We start from the raw sequence: 18,450 nt of genomic DNA on the forward strand, positions 1-18,450 counted from the left end.
CCTGTTTTAAAATAAAACATAATTTAAAAAAATAAAAAGAGATATCAGGCCCAAAATGAAATTCTTAGAAACAGTTTGTGGATAAATGTACATTCTCAAGTTTTAAACCTGCAAACCAACCGGTCAAGTTAGAAACATTCATTTTAATTAACTATTTATAATCATGAAGAATACATTATAGTGATATAAATAACAAGATTATGTGGACTTTGTTCTAGGCAGTAACTTGACCTATTTCAAATGTCTTTTTTTTTTTTTTAAATAGTTTTAAACTGATCTTAGGGGCACTTGCTCATAATCCCAGTGGTTCAGGAGGCTGAAGCAGGATTACAGATTCAAGGCCAGCCTGGGCAACTTAGTGAGATCCTGTCTCACAATTAAATTCAGATTTTGTGTGTGTGTGTGTGAGCGCCCGCGCGCACGCTGGGGATTAAACCCAGGGCCTTGTGAATGTGAGGCAGGCCCTCTACCAATTGAGCTATATCCCCAGCCCCACAATTAAATTCAAAAAGAGTTGGGGATGTACTCAGTGGTAGAGCTATTCTGGATTCAATCTCCAGTATTGAAAAAAGTCTTGAGCAGATTTGATTGATATTTTTTTAAATTTTTAATTCTTTTTAAAATTATTTCCTCCCTATAATTATGTACTTTACTTTTTATTAGTGCATTATAATTAAATATAGTAGTAGGATGTGTTGTTACATATTTGGACAAGCACACAATATAACAGTCTAATTTGGTCAGTTTCTTCACAGTACTTCCTTTTTCCCTCCCCTCTCCCTCTTTTTCTAGTCTACTGGTCTCCCTTTATTTTCGGGAGAAACTCCCACCTTCCCCTCATTCGCTTTTTTCTGTCTGCACATATAAGCCAAAGTGTATGGTCCTTGGCTTTATGTGTTTGGCTTATTTCAGTTAGCATGATATTCTCCATTTTCTTTGGCTTTCTGTGGGGAGTGTTGCTAGGAGATGCTTCTGTAGCAGGTAAATTAGTCCTGAGATTTCCCCAAGCCAAGACATAATATTGTTGTAAACCCTGTTACATCACTAAGTTTTATGGAGCACTCATGGGGCCATTGGGTCCTGTTCCACATTAATCTGTGGTGGCCCCAAGGGTTACATTTTCTTTTCCTAAATGTATTTCCTTATTAATGGTCTAATAGCCAACTATGAACAAAGGAAAAAAGCATGTGATGATGAATCTTAGGTTTGTATTTTCAACTTGTGTCCTAGACTCTACATTTCTTTATTATAGGCAAATCGACAGATTTCCAACTACAGTTCAGCCAGAATGTCTACTCCAGCTGACAAAGTCTTACGGAAATTTGAAAATAAAATTAATCTAGGTGAGTTAATAAAATACCTTACCTTACTGGACTGTGAGGAAATTCATAAAGTATTATGCAGTCTTATTGAAATGAACATATTCAAGTGTTGCTAATTCAATAACACTACTTAAAATCAAAACATGTTAGTGATTTGAAGTCATGACTTTCTACTTTTTTAGTTTCGTTGTGGGAATATGAAGTTCTTGTGTGTTCTGTGTTAGACTTTGTAGTAGGATCATCTCATAGTAGCATATTGAAAATACCATTTTGTTTTACTACAGTTTTTATGAAAGAGTTAATTATTAAGTTGGTGAATGCAAGGAATCAATGCTGATTTGAACTACCACTTCTTTGTGTGCTTAGGGGATTGGTTGCTGGGGATTAAACCCAGGGTTGCCCTACCTCTGAGCTACATCCCGGGCTATTTTTTATTTTATTTTTGAGACAGAGTCTCAGTAAGTTGTTTAGTCTGGCCTCAAACTTTCGAACCTCTTGTCTTACCTGCTGAATGGCTGGGATTACGGACATGCGCCACCAAACCCAGCATCTTTCTCCTCTTGTAGATCCTTGACTCTTTAAAAACATATAACATGGTATCTCTCCTATAAATTCAATAAATGCTGAATCAATGAATATGAATATTAAAGGATCCTCATCACCATCAAGAACCTATAACTTTCTGGGGCGTAGTTTTGCATGCCTGTAATCCCAGAGGCTCGGGAGGCTGAGGGAGGAGAAAAAGTTTTTTAGAATTAAACTTGGAATTGTGGCAGTTATATTATCTATAATATGTAAAAATATTAACAAATGTCTGGAATTTAATATGCAGATACAATATTTTTGAAGTATTTCTATATTTAGAATTCTATAGAATTCTGTCTCAAAAACTATAGCTATTGTGATAAAAGTGACAATGCTTATTATACAAGAAATAGTTTACTTTTGAAGACATTATATATTCTCGAAGTCTTTAAAATTTTAACATTAAATGTAATGTTGTTTAAAGACATTACATTTTTTTTTCATTGTGTAGATCTAAGATCCTAACTATAATAAAATATTTAGAAAACAGAAGAGAAGGAAAAGAAATCTCTTATTCAGAGATTCTCTGATTAATGTCTTTTCCTCTTACATATTGTTTACATTATGGCTTTTTTGTATTTTTAGATAAGCTAAATGTTACTGATTCTGTCATAAATAAAGTCACCGAAAAATCTAGACAAAAGGAAGCAGATATGTAAGTAGTATTTTAATTATAAAATACGGGTGATAGGGAGAGATTCCAGATTAAGTAAAATAATTATTTTGCAAAGGATATTAAATTATATCCTTTTTTATCTTTGGCATAAATAAGGGTAGCCTATACCTTTGTAAATTGAAAATATCAAGTGAGTCTTAAGAAATACATGGTAAATCTGTAATCTTGTGAAATTCACAAATGTACTCTCTTGAGGATAACAGTTTGAGAATAAATGTGTAAAAATGTTCCCTTTTTAGAATTTATTGAAAATTGTTTCCTTCCATGAAGTAATTTTAAAAATCCAAGGGAAGATTAAAAACAAAATCATGATATAATTGAGAACTATTATGGTTTGCACTTTTGTTCTCAAAGTCAATTAATTGTTTAAGCTCTATCTCTGTTGATAACTCTAATACGATCACTGTTATGGGAAATAACTGATCTGTTACAACTAGCAATGTTAGAATTGAACTTAAAACCCCATTTTCCTGTGATGTATTGCTTTAACCAAAAGGTCTCAGCTTTTTTGAGAGCCACTGTAGTTTTAACCTATTATTTTACCATCATGACTCTGTTTGAATCTTTATTAGTGTGGGTTAGTGTTCTTGGCTGAGTTATTTAATATATGAGTTGAAACAAAATCAGTCTGCATTTGAAGACTATCTTGAAATGGAAAGATCTTGTGGCTTTGTAAAAAGATGTCTCTAAAGAGAAAACCTTATAAATAAAAGACTTAATTCTGTACTGTTCTAATTCAGAATTTGAAAGATAGTGTACTCTGTGTTTTGTCACTTTATATCTTAATCCAACTGCTCTTTTATTTCATGCTTCTGTATCACGGGGATTCTTTTTCATACTGCATATGTACTGCCCTTGAGTATTGAATCCCACATTTAGGAAAATAAAGGAAGTTTCTCTGAGTGAAGAATCTGCAATGAAATTTACCTAAAATCTCTTATGAGAAAAACTTAAGAATTTTCACAAAATGATGTACATACATTTAAAATCTTTATTTTGGCTTCTTTCACAGAATTTTGAGTGTATCAACTGTTCTTTTTTGTTTTCCATAGGTATCGCATCAAAGATAAAGCAGACAGAGCAACTGTAGAACAGGTATAATTTAAATGTGTTGCAAGCTCTTTTTTAAAAAGCCTTTCTTTCCTCTTTGAATTATAGTTTGCTTTCATCCTTCTTGCTTAATACTAATGTTACCTAAAATTACTCTCTATAGTTTTGAGATTGACATTTCGCTTTACAATAGGACCATTAGAGTCATCCTGCTGTGGCCTTGTGAAGCCACCATGTGATATTTTCCCCTTCTTAGAAATGAATTGTCAGACTCTAGTTATCTATGTATAGGAATTTTATGAACTTTTCCTAGCAAATAGGTTGATTATCTGCCACAGAGCTAGGGGCATATGTGTGTGTGTGAGTGCAACTGTGCTTGTGTGGAGAAAGAAAGAGAGGTAATGCTTTCAAATTCTCATTAAAAATCTTTTTCTTTGATTAGAAATTATGTGTGTGTTATTCTTTCTTTGCAAGAAGGGAGGAAAATTAACCTCTAGCTTTCCCATATGCAGAGGGATATGATTGCATGTTAGTATTGGCCTATGCTTTCAATAAGAAATAAGTGATAAAAAGGACCAAAACGGGCTGGGGATGTGGCTCAAGCGGTAGTGCGCTCACCTGGCATGCGTGCAGCCCGGGTTCAATCCTCAGCACCACATACAAACAAAGATGTTGTGTCCGCCGAGAACTAAAAAATAAATATTAAAATTCTCTCTCTCTCTCTTTAAAAAAAAAACAAAACAAAAAGGACCAAAACATTGCTATTATTACCACCTTCCCGCCCCTCTCCATCCATACACAAATAGATTTTAGAATGGAAGTCTCTTTGCCCTCCAGGCTTGGTTTAAGACATATGCACCCCCTCCCATCATGCACATCAACCCCCAGGAGAGTAGCACCTCTCCTGATGATTCTGAGATCCAGAACCATTTGTGCAATCAAATAATTCCACCATTGGGAGGGAACAGGGTCTTCATTGACCTCTGGTTTATTATGTGTGATTTGTGTTTGTATTTAAAAACAAAGTATGGTCCAGCTCAGAGAGGTAAGGCAGGCTTAATTTTCAAAGACTGTAAAATAACTTAGAAAATCTTTTGCTTTTTTTCTTTCAAAATTAATTTTGAATGGTGGAGTATATAGCTTGAGTCTTAATTTCTTTTTTCTTATTTATTTATTTTTTTTGTTTCATGAGCCATTTGGTGTGTTGCTCCTTCCTTCCTGTGTCCCTTGTCTACCTACTAATTTTGCAGGTCTCATTTAGATTCCTATATACAGCCAGTTTTTCCCTTTTCATCTTTACCTGTGCAATAGAGAAAGAATGGAAATTAGTGCTCTTCACTTCTTCCCTGTCACTCTTCTGTCGGTTATAATGGTTGCATTTAGTCCTATAGTCTTCCAAGGTTGTGTTTTTTATATTAACCTTAAGTTTCTGGTGTGACCCCAGTCGCCTCATTAAAGTTTAGACCCTTAGACGTAGTTAGTGACGTTTGGCCAGTTTATACTCTCTCTCTGGCACTGAAAGATCTGTTTGAGCCATAAGGACCCTTTGCTGGTGTCCCTTGACACTGTATAAACATATTGGGCTGCATCAGTGTCATAGATGGACAAAAACAGGCTGTAAATTCCTTACCGTCTGTTTGTTTAAGAGGACTTTAAAATTCGTTTTCAACAAGACTGACTGTTCTGACTCTGAAGGAGACCTTTACCCTGATTTACACAGTCTGCAGGGGTCTTCAGACTCTTAAAGGGCCAGTAAATACTGTAGGCAGCGCAGGTCACTTATAGTGTATATTGAATTGCCTTTAAAAGCAGCGCTTAAAAATGTAAAGACCATTTTTAGCTTTCAGGCTGTAGAAAAACAAGCTTTAGACAAGATTTGGCCCATAGGGCCTAGGATGCTGACCCCTGGTTTAGTATATGTGCTATGAAGTGAGCACTCCCCCTGGTTTAAAGTTGTCTTCCAATGTATACTGGATTTTGAAGTCTTATTGTAAGAAAAAGAATATTAAATATCTTAATGACTTTTTATATTGATTACATATTTAAATGGTAGTGTTTTAGATAATATTGGGTTAAATAAGATGTATTAAAATAATTTCACCTTTTTACTTTTAATGTGTAGTGACTAGAAAATTTTAAATTAGGTGATTTGCATTGCATTTCTCTTAGCTAATGTTGGTCTAGAGTCCACATTTTTTCCTCTCAGACTTGTTGGCTTTGGTTTCCATGACTTGATGGACTTCTTGGTTAGCTGCCTCTGGTTTGTTTTGCTGTCACCTCACTTTTCATATATAAATGACTAAAAATCAAAGTGAATTAAAATCCCATGATAGTGACTCTCCTTTACTTAGTTAGTCAGGATAACCTGGCTCTTCTGTTTATTCTCACATGTGTTAATGAGGAAGATTTGGAACCATCTTTCTAGATTTTGTGTTTTTTTGCATTTCTTTTTAGGTTTTGGATCCCAGAACAAGAATGATTTTATTCAAGATGTTGACTAGAGGAATCATATCAGAGATAAATGGCTGCATTAGCACAGGAAAAGAAGTGAGCTTTTCTTTGGATCACTGAATATTTTCATGTTAGTTTTCTTATTTCAAATAACAATGAAACTTTGGCACTTAATATGTGAATTGTGCCTTTAAAAAGAAAGGAAAAGGGGGCTGGAGGTGTAACTCAGTGGTAGAGTGCATGCCTAGCTTGTAGAAGGCCCTGGATTTGAACACAAAACACTGGTGGGGAAAAAGAAAGAAAAAAGGGTTAGGATAGTTTAATATAAATGTTTCTGAAACTGGCTTTATTAGTAGTTATGGCTAAAAAGGAAATTGTATATGAAACTCTTTTCTCACTATAATTGCTATATTTTATCTTTCAATCTAGTTGTGCCCAGCAGTTTAGATGATCATATTATTGTGATATCCTGAGTCTTAATTTAAAAATTGCTAATAGGAACTGGGTGTGGTGGTACATGCCTATAATCCTAGGTGCTTGAGAAGGGGAGGCTGGAGGATTACAAGTTCAAAGCCAGCCTCAGCCACTTGGCTAGGCACTAAGCAACTTAGTAAGAACCTATCTCAAAATAAAAAATAAAAAAGGCTGGGGATGTGGTTTAGTGATTAAATGCCTCTGGGTTCAATCCCTGGTTACCTACCCAGCCCCAATAAATTGCTAATAGAGATAGGGGCTTATAGTCTCATTTCAATGAGTTACTCGTTCTCATTATTTTCTTTATATATGTACATCAAAAAAGATAAACATGGTGTTTTTCAATTAGCAACTCATTGTGTGGGAATTACTAGTTGCAAAAATATCTCTTAATATTTTTCACATACTTGAGACTTAAAATTGTGAAATAATTTCTCACATATATTTAAATTGGATTTTACTGTGTACATAGTTATTAGCCACTTAACAGTGGGATATATTCTGAGAAATGTGGTGGTGTGAGAACTTTGTAGAGTGTACGGTATAAAACTAAGACAGCCATGACATCACTAGGTAACAATCCATTTTGGGACCACTGAGGCATATGCAGCCTGGTGTTGACTAAATTTTTAATGTGGTATGTCACTGTATCTAGGAGATTTATGATGTTTCATGTTTTAATTCACATCTTTCTTGTGCATGTTATTTCACTTGACTTGTGAGGTTAGAGTCAAATAGATTGGAAAAGTGAAACACAGTAGTTATTTAACACTTTTTTGTTTTTGTTTTTGACTTTAAATAGGCCAATGTATACCATGCTAGCACAATAAATGGGGAAAGCAGAGCAATCAAGATTTATAAAACTTCTATCTTGGTGTTTAAAGATCGGGATAAGTATGTAAGCGGGGAATTCAGGTGAGCTTAAATTTATTTTCCCCAGTTTCTTTAATTTCTGGTTTTTAAAATATTGAAACATAATAATGGAATGATTGAAATAACCAATAGTTTTTTTCCTCAAGATTTCGTCGTGGCTATTGTAAAGGAAACCCTAGGAAAATGGTGAAAACATGGGCAGAAAAAGAAATGAGGAACTTAATCAGGTAACTGGGATGTGTGTGTCAGCCTTTCTGCCAGCAGGTCTCAGTGTGGTTCTCCCCAAAGCAAAAGAAACAGATTTCTGGACAAATAGCAATTACCTGTTGTGTATTCTAAGAATGGGTTGAAGAAGCATTCTACCACAGTTCATATTCATTTATCAAAGCTAATCATTTGAAGAGCCTTGAGATCCTTCTGCCTCAGCCTCCTGAGCCACTGGGATTATAGGCATGCGCCACCACACCCTGCTTGAAGAGCCTTGTAAACTATATGAAAGCAATTAGAATTTGTACAAAGGAAGACAAAATAGTTGTTACAGGATTTTAAACAGGGAAGTGACATAGTTGGTGATGATAATGTGTTCTCCTTAATAAGTTATTGGTGTTTTAACAAATCTTGTGAAGTTCTCAACTATGTATCTATTTCCTTTTTTGATTTTGTTCCAATTTTGGACACATTTACATAGTCTTTATTTTTTTGGTTTGTTTTTGAGACAAGTTCTCACTATTTAGCCCAAGGTGATCTGTCTCCTAGTTAAAGTAGTCCTATTCCTCAGTTTCCAGGTAGCTGGGATATAGGTATGTGCCATCTTGCCCAGCTTTTATATTCTTTGTTTGCATTAATGAAGATAAAGAAATAGCACATAACTGAAATCACTAGGTAACAATCCATTTTGGGACCACTGAGGCAAATTTTGAAAAATTTCCCCCCTCTTTCTTTTCCAATGTCTTTTAACTTTTTATATGCTATATAAAGGTATTATACATTGGAAAATTTAAACATGTACTATTTGTTTTTGAAAGTCCTGTGATCTTCTTGTGTTCAACTAGCTCTTAGGTGAGAATTTAATGATTTATATTAAACATTTTTTAAATCTTTAATTTTTAGTTGTAGGTGGACACAATGTCTTTATTTCATTTTTTTTTTTAAATGTGCTGAGATTTGAACCCAGTGTTTCACTTGTGCTAGGCTAGTACTCTTTCACTGAGCCACAACCCCAGCCCTGTATTAAACATTTTACGGCTGATCAATTAAAAAGACAAATATAGACTTCTCTAATATATTTCATCAATTCTAAGTCTATAGGATATAATCATTTAGTTGTCAGAGTTTTGTTGTTCTTGGTGGTACATAATGGTGCTACTTAAAATCATTGCTGTCTTAGAGTTTATGAAATACAATTCTGAGGTCTGGATGTTATTTCCCAACAGCAGTATTGATATTGTAGACTATAGCTGTTGTAGTTTGTTTAGATGCCTTTTCAGTTTACATTTTTCTTGTTACAATGTCACAGGTTAAATACAGCAGAGATACCATGTCCAGAACCAATAATGCTAAGAAGTCATGTTCTTGTCATGGGTTTCATTGGTAAAGACGATATGTAAGTATACAGAAGGCCTTAGAATTTTATACCCAGAACTGTATTTTTAAAAATGCTTTAAATTATACAGAATATGAATATTTTCCATTTGAATAGTTCTTTCCTGAATCCTTTTCACTGTGTTAGGCATATGTGTTACCAGCTTACCTTTTGAAGTCTGAAGATGCTTCAGAAGAACAAAGTTAACTTGTTTTTGAGGGATGTTTTATTCAGTGCATGGGAAAAGTATCTTTGGAGTGGAATATTTGTAGTGAGACTAACTGTCCCATGTACAATTCACATGATGAGTTGTAGAGAAGTATCAGTGTAATGTGAAGCAGGATATCTTAGTCTTGGTCATTTATCTTTGTTCATTTTATTTTTATCTGAGGCCTGCACCACTCTTGAAAAATGTCCAGTTATCAGAATCTAAGGCTCGGGAGTTGTATCTGCAGGTTATTCAATACATGAGAAGAATGTATCAGGATGCCAGACTTGTCCATGCAGATCTCAGTGAATTTAACATGCTGTGAGTATGTTTTGTCTCTTAGGACCACCCCCCCGCCCCGCCAAAGTCATTTCATGTTCTTTGAAACAATAGACAAAGCCCAATCCCAGAAGTCATACTGAATTATAAAGTTGTAAAGTTGGCTTTCACGTGGTAACAGTTACCATGTTGTCCTGCCTTCAGTGGCCTTAGTCACAGAACCAGATCATTTTAGAGTTAATGGGCTTTGGAAATTTTCTGTTTTTCTCTCTCGTTACTCAAGCCCCTTCTTATCTATCTTGATTATTTTATGAGTGATTTCCCTTACTCTTAAGAATAGAATTTTTTAAAAAATATTTTTTAGTTGCTGATAGATCTTTATTTTTTAATACGTGGTGCTGAGAATTGAACCCAGTGCCTCACACATATCAGGCACGTGCTCTACCACTGAGCCCCAGCCCCAGCCCCAAGAACAGAATTATTAAAACAGAAAATAGTTAAGTAGTAGTACCCCAGAGCTGCTGTATCTCTGGCCCACAAGGTACCATGGTGGAGATGTGTACATCATTGATGTTTCTCAGTCTGTGGAGCATGACCACCCACATGCCTTGGAGTTCTTGAGGAAAGACTGTGCCAATGTCAATGGTGAGTAGAAAGGGTAATTTGTGTGTGTGTGTGTGTGTGTGTATGTTTTGTACTTGAACTGGTGGCATAAAATCTTGTTCATTGCAGTGATATGTAAACCATTTGCTGAGAGACAGTAGGTTTTTTTTATCCTTGTTTCTCTATACAGTAGTTGGGTTTGATAACTTCCCTTATATGTCTATCATTAACATTTTTCCTTCCAACAGATTTCTTTTTGAAGCATGCCGTTGCTATCATGACTGTGCGGGAGCTCTTTGAATTTATCACAGACCCTTCCATTACACCTGAGAATATGGATGATTATCTCTCAAAGGTAAACTGGGGTGAGAAGGGGGAAAAGTTGAAAATAGCAGTAGTAATTTACATTTGTATGACACTTCTGAGGAACTTGGATTACTAAGTATAATTTATTCATTTTGACGGCCTCCTGACTTCCCAGATTGGGAATTAAAAACATAGCAAAACACCCAATGGTAAATTCAAGTTTCTTGACTCTAATTGTCTGACAGGATTACATAGATTATCAGCCTTCTTGAGTAGTTAGTAAGAAACCTGTTAGGTTTTTTGTCATTGATACTTTTCCATTATTTCTGAAAGACCTTTCTGAATCTTAGAATTATTTAAAATTGTAATAAGGTACACATAAAGTTTACTATTTTAGCCACTTTTAAGTGTAGATTTCAGTGGCATTAACTGCATACATATATATCATTGTGCAGATGTTGCCATCCATCTTCAGAACTTTTTTATCCACAAACAATTCTCCTTCTTCTAGCAGCCACCATTCTGCTTCTTGTCTTGTGACTTTTGGCTGCTTTTGTAAAATCATAAGATGCTTGTCTTCCTGTGACTAGTTTATTTAACTTAGCATAGTGTCCTTCAGATTCATCCATGTTGTAGCATATGACAGGATTTCTTTCCCTGTGAAGGTACATCAAATTTTGTATATCTATTCATCTGTCTTGAGTTGCTTCCACCTTTTGGCTATTTGTGAATATGCTGCTGTGAACATGAGTATACAAATATGTCTTCAAGACCCTGCTTTTTCCCAGGTCTGGTGACTCACGCCTGTAATGCCAGGGGCTGAGAAGGCTGAAGCAGGAGGATTGTGAGTTCAAAGCTAGCCTCAGCAAAAGCAAGGCACTAAGCAACTCAGTGAGACCCTGTTTCTAAGTAAAATACAAAGTAGGGCTGGGGATGTGGCTCAGTGGTCAAGTGCCCCTGAGTTCAGTCCCTGGAAGACACACACACAAAAGACTGTACTTTTCATTCTTGTGTACGCATAGCCACAAGTAGAATTTCTAGATTTTATGATAATTTTATTTTTAAGTTTTCAGGGAACAACCATACTTTTTTACTGTAGCAACGGTACTGTTTTGCCTTTCCACCAAGAGTGTACAGGTCCCAGTTTCTCTACATCCTCACCAACACTTATTATTTTTTTACTTTTTTGGTAGTAGCTATCCAAATGGATGTGAAATGGCATCTCAGGATTGTTTTGGATTACATTTCCCTAATGATTAGTGATGTTGCACATCTTTTCATATGTTTGTTGCCCATTTGTTTATCTTCTTTGGAAAAATGTCTATTCAAGTTCTTTGCCCACTTTTAAATGGGTTTGATTTTTTGCTGGTGAGTTGTAAAGGTGGTGTTTTACATTCTGGTATTTGCAGATATTTTTCCCATTCCATGGGTTGCCTTTTCAGTTAATTGCATCCTTCGATACACAGGAGTTTTTAATTTTGATGTGATCCAGTTGGTTTTTATTTTTGTTACATTGAATCACAGGATTTTGAATACATGGCACATATATCCCTACACAGGTTTTCAGGTTTGATCCTACTTCCCTACACAGGTTTTCAGGTTTGATCCTACTTTCTCACATCCTCCTCTTCCCCAGGGTGCCTTCTCATTGTTCCCTTTGCTCACCTTGTTCTGCCTAGTTCAGGATGCTTTCTGGTGCAGAAATTCAGTAGAAATCATTGTTTCATAGGTATATTTTCATATTATGTGCCTGTAATAGAAGTAGTCACTGCTTTACTTCTTCCTAATCTAATTTTTTTCTTTTTAATTCTTTCACCCTCTACTAGATTATAAACTCTTAAGGTACAGGAGTTTTATTTGTGTATTTCCAGCACCAGATCGGTACATGACACACAGTAGGTGACCACATATGTTAATTGAATAAATAACTTATCACATTTTTATTCTTAAATTCTTTAATTCAATACTGATTTTAGTGTCTGTACTCAAAAAAAAAAAAAAAAGAAAAGAAAAGAAAATCATACTGCCATGGTGAGAATCTGAGAATAGATCTTTAGTTTTATAAGCCAAGAACCTTATAGCATCTTTATCACCTTAGTTTCAGCAGTTGTTTGCTCAAAGAGCTTTCTTTGGTGGCTATACTACAGCATCATTTTGAGCCATATTGCAGCTTTCTTGTATGACAGACTTCTCCAGAACTAAGGAATGATTCCTTTTTTCTTTTCTTTTTTTTTTTTGCGGGAGGGGGGCTGTGTTACCCATTCTGGCCTTGCTACTGGACTCAAGATACTCTCCTGCCTTGCCTCCTGAGTAGCCTGCCACCGTACCCAGCTGGTTCTTTCATTCTTTAGGTTTCAGTTTTCCTGTAGTAAATATTTTTGCTACTCAAAAATTATTACAAGTAGTAGTCCTTTTGCTTTTGTTTTTTTGCAGTGCTGGGGATGTAGCCTGAGGCTTCATGCATGCTAAACAAGTGCACTACACCCAAGCTACAACCCCACCCCCCATTAGTATTACTTTTGAAGAAGAGGATTTAGGGATTCTCTAAAGCTAGGAGAGTATATTCTGTTTCTTTGAGGGTTGATGACAACTTTTTTAGTGTCTGTGGTAGAGAGAGAGCCTGCACCATTAGGTCACTAAGCACTTTGATAACTGTGGACAGGTAACACCTATAAAGATCAGAACAAGTTTTTACCAAATCGGAAATAGCCAAACTTGGTAGTGCACAGCTGTAATGCCAGTGACTTGAGAGGCTAAAGCAGAAGGATGACAAGTTTGAAGGCAGCCTTGGTAATTTATTGAGACCCTAGCTCTAAAAACTTTTTAAGAAGAGCTGGGAATGTGGCTCCCAACTCTGAGCACCCCTAAGTTTAATCTTCAACACCACCAAACACAAAAACAAATCCCCCATAGAAATGGATGCATTGTCTCTAGGTTGAACTAAAGAAAAATTATTTTTGTTTTCTTTCAAAGGCCATGGAAGTAGCATCTCAAAGGACCAAGGAAGAAAGGTCTAACCAAGATCATGTGGATGAAGAGGTAGGACTCATTATATGTTAATAGCATTAGGAAATTCTTGTATTTTGAGGGTTTTTTTTTTGTTTGTTTGTTTGTTTTTGTAGGAGGCATATGTATTTTGTTTTGTTTTTTAATCAACTTGATTTTTTCTTTTTACTTTTTGTGGCAATAGGAAATTAAACCCAAGGGTGCTCTACCATTGAGCTATATCCCCAGTCTTTTTGATTTTTTTATTCATTTTGAGACAGATTCTCACTAAATTGAGGACTTGTGATCACAACTTGGACTTGTGATCCTCCTGCCTCATCCTCTCAACTCTCTGAGATTAAAGCCTGGCCAATCATGAACTTGATTTTAGTGTCCACTCTTTTGTTGTTGTTCTGGGTATTGAACCCAGGAATAAACATGGTTTTAATAGATACATGGCACATAATTCAGCTGAACTGAGTCTTATAATTTATATTACATTATATTGTTCCACTTGACAACCTATGTTATTAGCTCGTTGTCTTAGGTGGAGAAAACTTTTTGAAGTAAAAGTCTGTTTTTAGTTTGCAAATATAAATTTTTAAGTGACTTAAATATTAATTTCATAAATACTATAAATTTTAAATATTTATGATAAAAATTATTTTAGTCTAGGAAGTCAGGATATTTTTTTCTTTTGTTATACTTCTCTATTTGTTAATGAAAATCACTTCACCAACACTCATTAAAAATAGGCCCCCCCCCAAAAAAAAGCAAATGTTTTTTCAAAGAGAATACATAGGTGGCAAACAAAACAATACATGCCCGATATTATGAGATATCAGAAACATGCAATTAAAACTACAGTACAGTATTTCTGATTTCTAAACCAATTATGGTTCACTGCTGGCTCCAGTCATGATTGGTGTCAGGACACATGGCTTTTTGTAAAGCCCTGTGAACATTTTCTACTCTACATGCTGGGTATTATAAAGTGACATCCTCTGGGAACAATAGAGCAGATTTTAATTCCATTCACCCAATCATAGAAACTTGTCCTAACAGCTGGCCTCTCCTCAGGATGACTTAAAGTCTCATAGAAAAGTGTGAGCATCCAAGCCACAAATCAAGGCAAAATCCCTGCATTGTTTTTCGTGTTGTCTTGGACAGCAATAAAAATCAGATCAGAATTGAAATGAGAACTCATTTTACTGTCCTTGAAGAGGCATACAAAGTTGGTACACCCATGAAAGCTATCCATCCTTTCAGATAAATAGTGCAGTGTTTTCTGGCCTCCCCACATAGTAAGCTAAACCTGAAGATTAAAGGTAGCTTTAACAATAAGGTATGTATTAGCACACAATCAAGAACAATGCGAGGCAGGCAGTTAACAGTTGGTGTTCAGAAGGCTGGAAAAATTAACCTAACTGTCATGTGAGACTGATGAGACAACTTCTCCATGAAGAAAGTAAGTCATTCCTGGAAGCCTCCAGCAGACTGCAGAGTAGGTTATATGAATGCTTTAATTAGTCAGAAAAGGAAAAGAATTCTCTTTGAAAGGCCAGATTATTTGACTTCCTCCAGGGAGTACGCATTGTGCATGGTGGTAGAGGAAGATCTCTTCTACCAGAGAAACCAGACCCCAGTCAGTCTTGAGTGTGCATGGCAGCTCCTGTAAAGCCTTACCCATGTCTGAACACATGGCATCTCACCATCTCGCCAGTGGGTGTTAGGAAGTATGATGTTTAACTGTAGGCAGATGGTTCCTTCACAAAGCCTCTCTGAAAAAGAGGGCATTCCGTACAGGTCTAAGGCCTTTATCAAGTGTGGACTTTCAGGAGTTGTTGAACCTTGAGCTGAAGACTTCTCTATATTTATTGCTTTCATGAGGCCCCTTCATGACATTTTTGGTGGTGAATGAGGCTAGAGCATTGGCTAAAGGAATTCCCACTTGTGTCACATCCTGAGGCCTAATTCTTGCGGGTCTTAATGTGATAGTTGAATATGAGGTACCCTCTCTTCAGCAGTTCTAAACCTGTTTTCACTGTAGAAGCTGGGTAGGTGATCTTCCATGTAAGAACATGTTCCTTTGTAAGGCACAGCCAGGTAGTGCTTCTAACTGTAGTTCATCCCTTTCCTTCCTACTCAGAAGAGCTGTTTGGGATGCAACAAGAGAAATGTTATTTGAAGGATAACCTTGAATCAGCTATAATTCTTCCTTAAGATAAATCATATGCAAACTGTAGTGTTTTTTCATTAGTAACAAATTTTGGCACATCACATGGCAGATGCAACACCAGTGGGTTTTTTTTTTTTTTTAAGAGAGAGAATTTTAATATTTATTTTTTTAGTTTTTGACGGACACAACATCTTTGTATGTGGTGCTGAAGATCGAACCCGGGCCGCACGCATGCCAGGCGAGTGCTTTACCGCTTGAGCCACATCCCCAGCCCAACACCAGTGTTTTTAGACAGCATGTCTGAGAATAGATTCCTCCATGACTTGATGGTGATAAGGATGCTGAGTGAATGTGAAAAGTATATGAATAATAGTTTCTATTTTGCTTATCTCCTCTCTTAGGTGTTCAAGCGAGCATATATTCCTAGAACCTTGAATGAAGTAAAAAATTATGAGAGGGATATGGATATAATGATGAAGCTGAAGGAAGAGGACATGGCCATGAACGCTCAACAGGACAATGTGAGCAGTGTGGTTTGTATATAGCAAGTAGGTCTAAAGCAGGTCTAAAGAAGAAGGGGACTATCCCAAACAGATTGAGTTCCTCTAATCTTGAATGTTTTTGAACATGTCTTCTCTACATATTGGATATAAAGGGAATTTGATTGATATTTGAGAGGGAGTGACACTTTTAAATGAGTCCAACAGATTATAATTAGAAAAAAAAGAATCATATAGAAGTCTAGGCTATGAAAGGTTATTAGATCATTAACATATATATTTCCTTAACATATTTTAGAAAAATTTTTTTACTAAAGAATCAAAATAGTAAATATTTTAAGTTTTGCCAGCTAAGAAGCAAAATATATGTAGGTCTTTTTATAACAAGGGAAAATAAATGGTCCCCGGATTTTTATTTGTGATATTAAAAACACTTTAATAAGAATTAAATCCAGCTTTTTTTTACTATAGATCTACTAATGAAAGAAGAATGGAATTGAGGGGAAAAGATAACATTTCACTTAATGGGGTTCAAATCAAAGTTAGTATTTGCTGTTGTCAGGTTGATTGCAAATATTTATCTCTCACAACTACCAGATAACTGGTTGGATTTGACCTCTGGGCTTGAGATACCTGGTGGATAAGAATATTACCCATGTTACTCATGTAATAAACTTTATGTGTTGCTATGAGGTAAATTTTAAGTACTTTTTTATTATCACAAAAGATACCATTTAGTCCATGGTGTTTAGTAGGGCAATATGTGTGTGTGTGTGTGTGTGTGTGTGTGTGTGTATGTATATATATATATATCACTGTCTAGTTTTATGTTGATTCCTTTTTTTTAATTCCTTTTGGTTGTAAGATTCTATATCAAACTGTCACTGGATTGAAGAAAGATTTGTCAGGAGTTCAGAAGGTATGGAGAACATATGTTACTGTTTGTTTTTGTGAAAAATCTTTTAAAGGATATAAAACTTAAAGTAATATCAAAACTTTTAAAATGGCCTATTTAATGAAATAATTTTCGTCTGTAGACATTTTCAGAAATGATTTTTTTTTGTGATATTTATAACCGTAATACTAAAATTTGGATATTTTTAATATTTTCATTCTCTCCTTAAATTGTTTTGTTGTTCTAGGAGAAGCATTTATCTTTTTTTTGTATCCTGTTCTTCATTTGTGAGTTTATTAATGATAGCCAAATGCTTCTGGATATTTTTTACAGTAACTTAAAAAACTGTGAAAAGTGTTTATAAGTATGTAATTTGCTGAAGAGCAGTCTCATGAGTTCAGCAGGCTTACTGTGCTGGATTCCTGTAGTGCTCTTTTTATTTTGCATTTTCGAAGGGTAGGGATTAATTAATACTAATTTAGAGAGTAATAAAGGCAGGGATTTGTTTGTTTTCTAATATTGGGGATTGAGCCCATGGGTGCTTAAGCACTGAGCTGCATTCTGAGGCCTTTTGGTGTTTTTATTTTTAGACAGGGTCTCATTGAGTTGCTCAGACTGGTCTTGACCCTGTCCCCTCTGCCCCCCATTTCCTTACATAAAGACTTCAGTGGAAGGATCATAGTGCACTTTTTGAAAATTGATTGTCCTGTGAGAAGAATTGAATTGGAGGAATTCCAGTATTTTCTGTTTCCGAGATAAATGTACCAGATGCTATGGGAAAGTTGTATTTTAAATTCCAAAGCATGAAGATTTTGCTTGATAAAACTTGCTAAAAAATCTTTTTGTATGATTACCTTTTGATAAAGGAAACCTTGCTCTTTTGGGAGCGGGTGGTAATGGGATTAAGCCCAGGATACTCTACCACTGAGCTACATCCCCAGCCCTTATTATTTGTTTTAATTTTTGAGATAGGGTCTCACTAAGTTGCTTAGGACCTCGCTAAATTGCTGAAGCTGGCCTTGAATTTTGAATTCTCCTGCCCCAGCCGCCAAGTTGCTGGGATTGTGTCAGGATACTTGGCAAAAAATCTCACTCTTAAAAATTGCTCCCTATTAGAGAAAGAGAAAAAAAACCAAAATAATAAAACTAGAGTTGATAAAGAAGAAATAACCACAGACATCACAGAAATCCAGCAGATCATTAGGTACTATTTTTGAAAACTCATACTCTAATTAATTGGAAAATCTAGAAGAAACGATGCATTTCCAGATAAATACAGTCTGCCAAAACTGAATCGAGAGGACATAGAAAACCTGAACAACCCAGTAACTTGTAATGAGATAGGAGCAGTAATTAAAAACCTTCCAACAAAGAAAATCCCAGGACCAGATGGATTCTCAGCTGAATTCTACCAAACCTTTAAAGAAGAATTAATGCCAGTATGCCTCAAATTATTCCGTGAAACATTAGGGAATGGAACAC

General features: G+C 35.5%; 1 protein-coding gene and 1 long non-coding RNA gene across 4 annotated transcripts in view; both read left to right on the forward strand.

Moving 5' to 3' along the window:
• The window catches only part of Riok1 (RIO kinase 1), a 35,437-nt gene that overhangs the window by 6,727 nt on the left and 10,260 nt on the right, over nucleotides 1-18,450 (forward strand). For 2 of the 3 annotated variants that reach the window (XM_048799762.1, XM_015493983.2), the window contains 13 exons: nucleotides 1,253-1,343; nucleotides 2,493-2,562; nucleotides 3,636-3,678; nucleotides 6,088-6,180; nucleotides 7,361-7,473; nucleotides 7,578-7,658; nucleotides 8,948-9,034; nucleotides 9,405-9,542; nucleotides 10,042-10,145; nucleotides 10,352-10,458; nucleotides 13,383-13,448; nucleotides 15,975-16,094; nucleotides 16,939-16,992. In XM_048799762.1, coding sequence (XP_048655719.1) covers nucleotides 1,289-1,343; nucleotides 2,493-2,562; nucleotides 3,636-3,678; nucleotides 6,088-6,180; nucleotides 7,361-7,473; nucleotides 7,578-7,658; nucleotides 8,948-9,034; nucleotides 9,405-9,542; nucleotides 10,042-10,145; nucleotides 10,352-10,458; nucleotides 13,383-13,448; nucleotides 15,975-16,094; nucleotides 16,939-16,992 — 1,131 coding nt within the window. In that variant the 5' untranslated portion in view covers nucleotides 1,253-1,288. The remainder of the gene's footprint in view (nucleotides 1-1,252; nucleotides 1,344-2,492; nucleotides 2,563-3,635; nucleotides 3,679-6,087; nucleotides 6,181-7,360; nucleotides 7,474-7,577; nucleotides 7,659-8,947; nucleotides 9,035-9,404; nucleotides 9,543-10,041; nucleotides 10,146-10,351; nucleotides 10,459-13,382; nucleotides 13,449-15,974; nucleotides 16,095-16,938; nucleotides 16,993-18,450) is intronic. The other variant, XM_048799761.1, reaches the window with a different exon arrangement.
• Nucleotides 10,466-12,395, forward strand: LOC125615569. The gene is made up of 2 exons (XR_007346198.1): nucleotides 10,466-11,968; nucleotides 12,001-12,395. It is a non-coding gene; the product is annotated as an uncharacterized LOC125615569 (long non-coding RNA).

The sequence above is a fragment of the Marmota marmota genome, unplaced genomic scaffold (genome assembly GCF_001458135.2).
Source record: "Marmota marmota marmota unplaced genomic scaffold, marMar, whole genome shotgun sequence".
In the NCBI taxonomy this organism is placed as follows: Eukaryota; Metazoa; Chordata; class Mammalia; order Rodentia; family Sciuridae; genus Marmota; species Marmota marmota.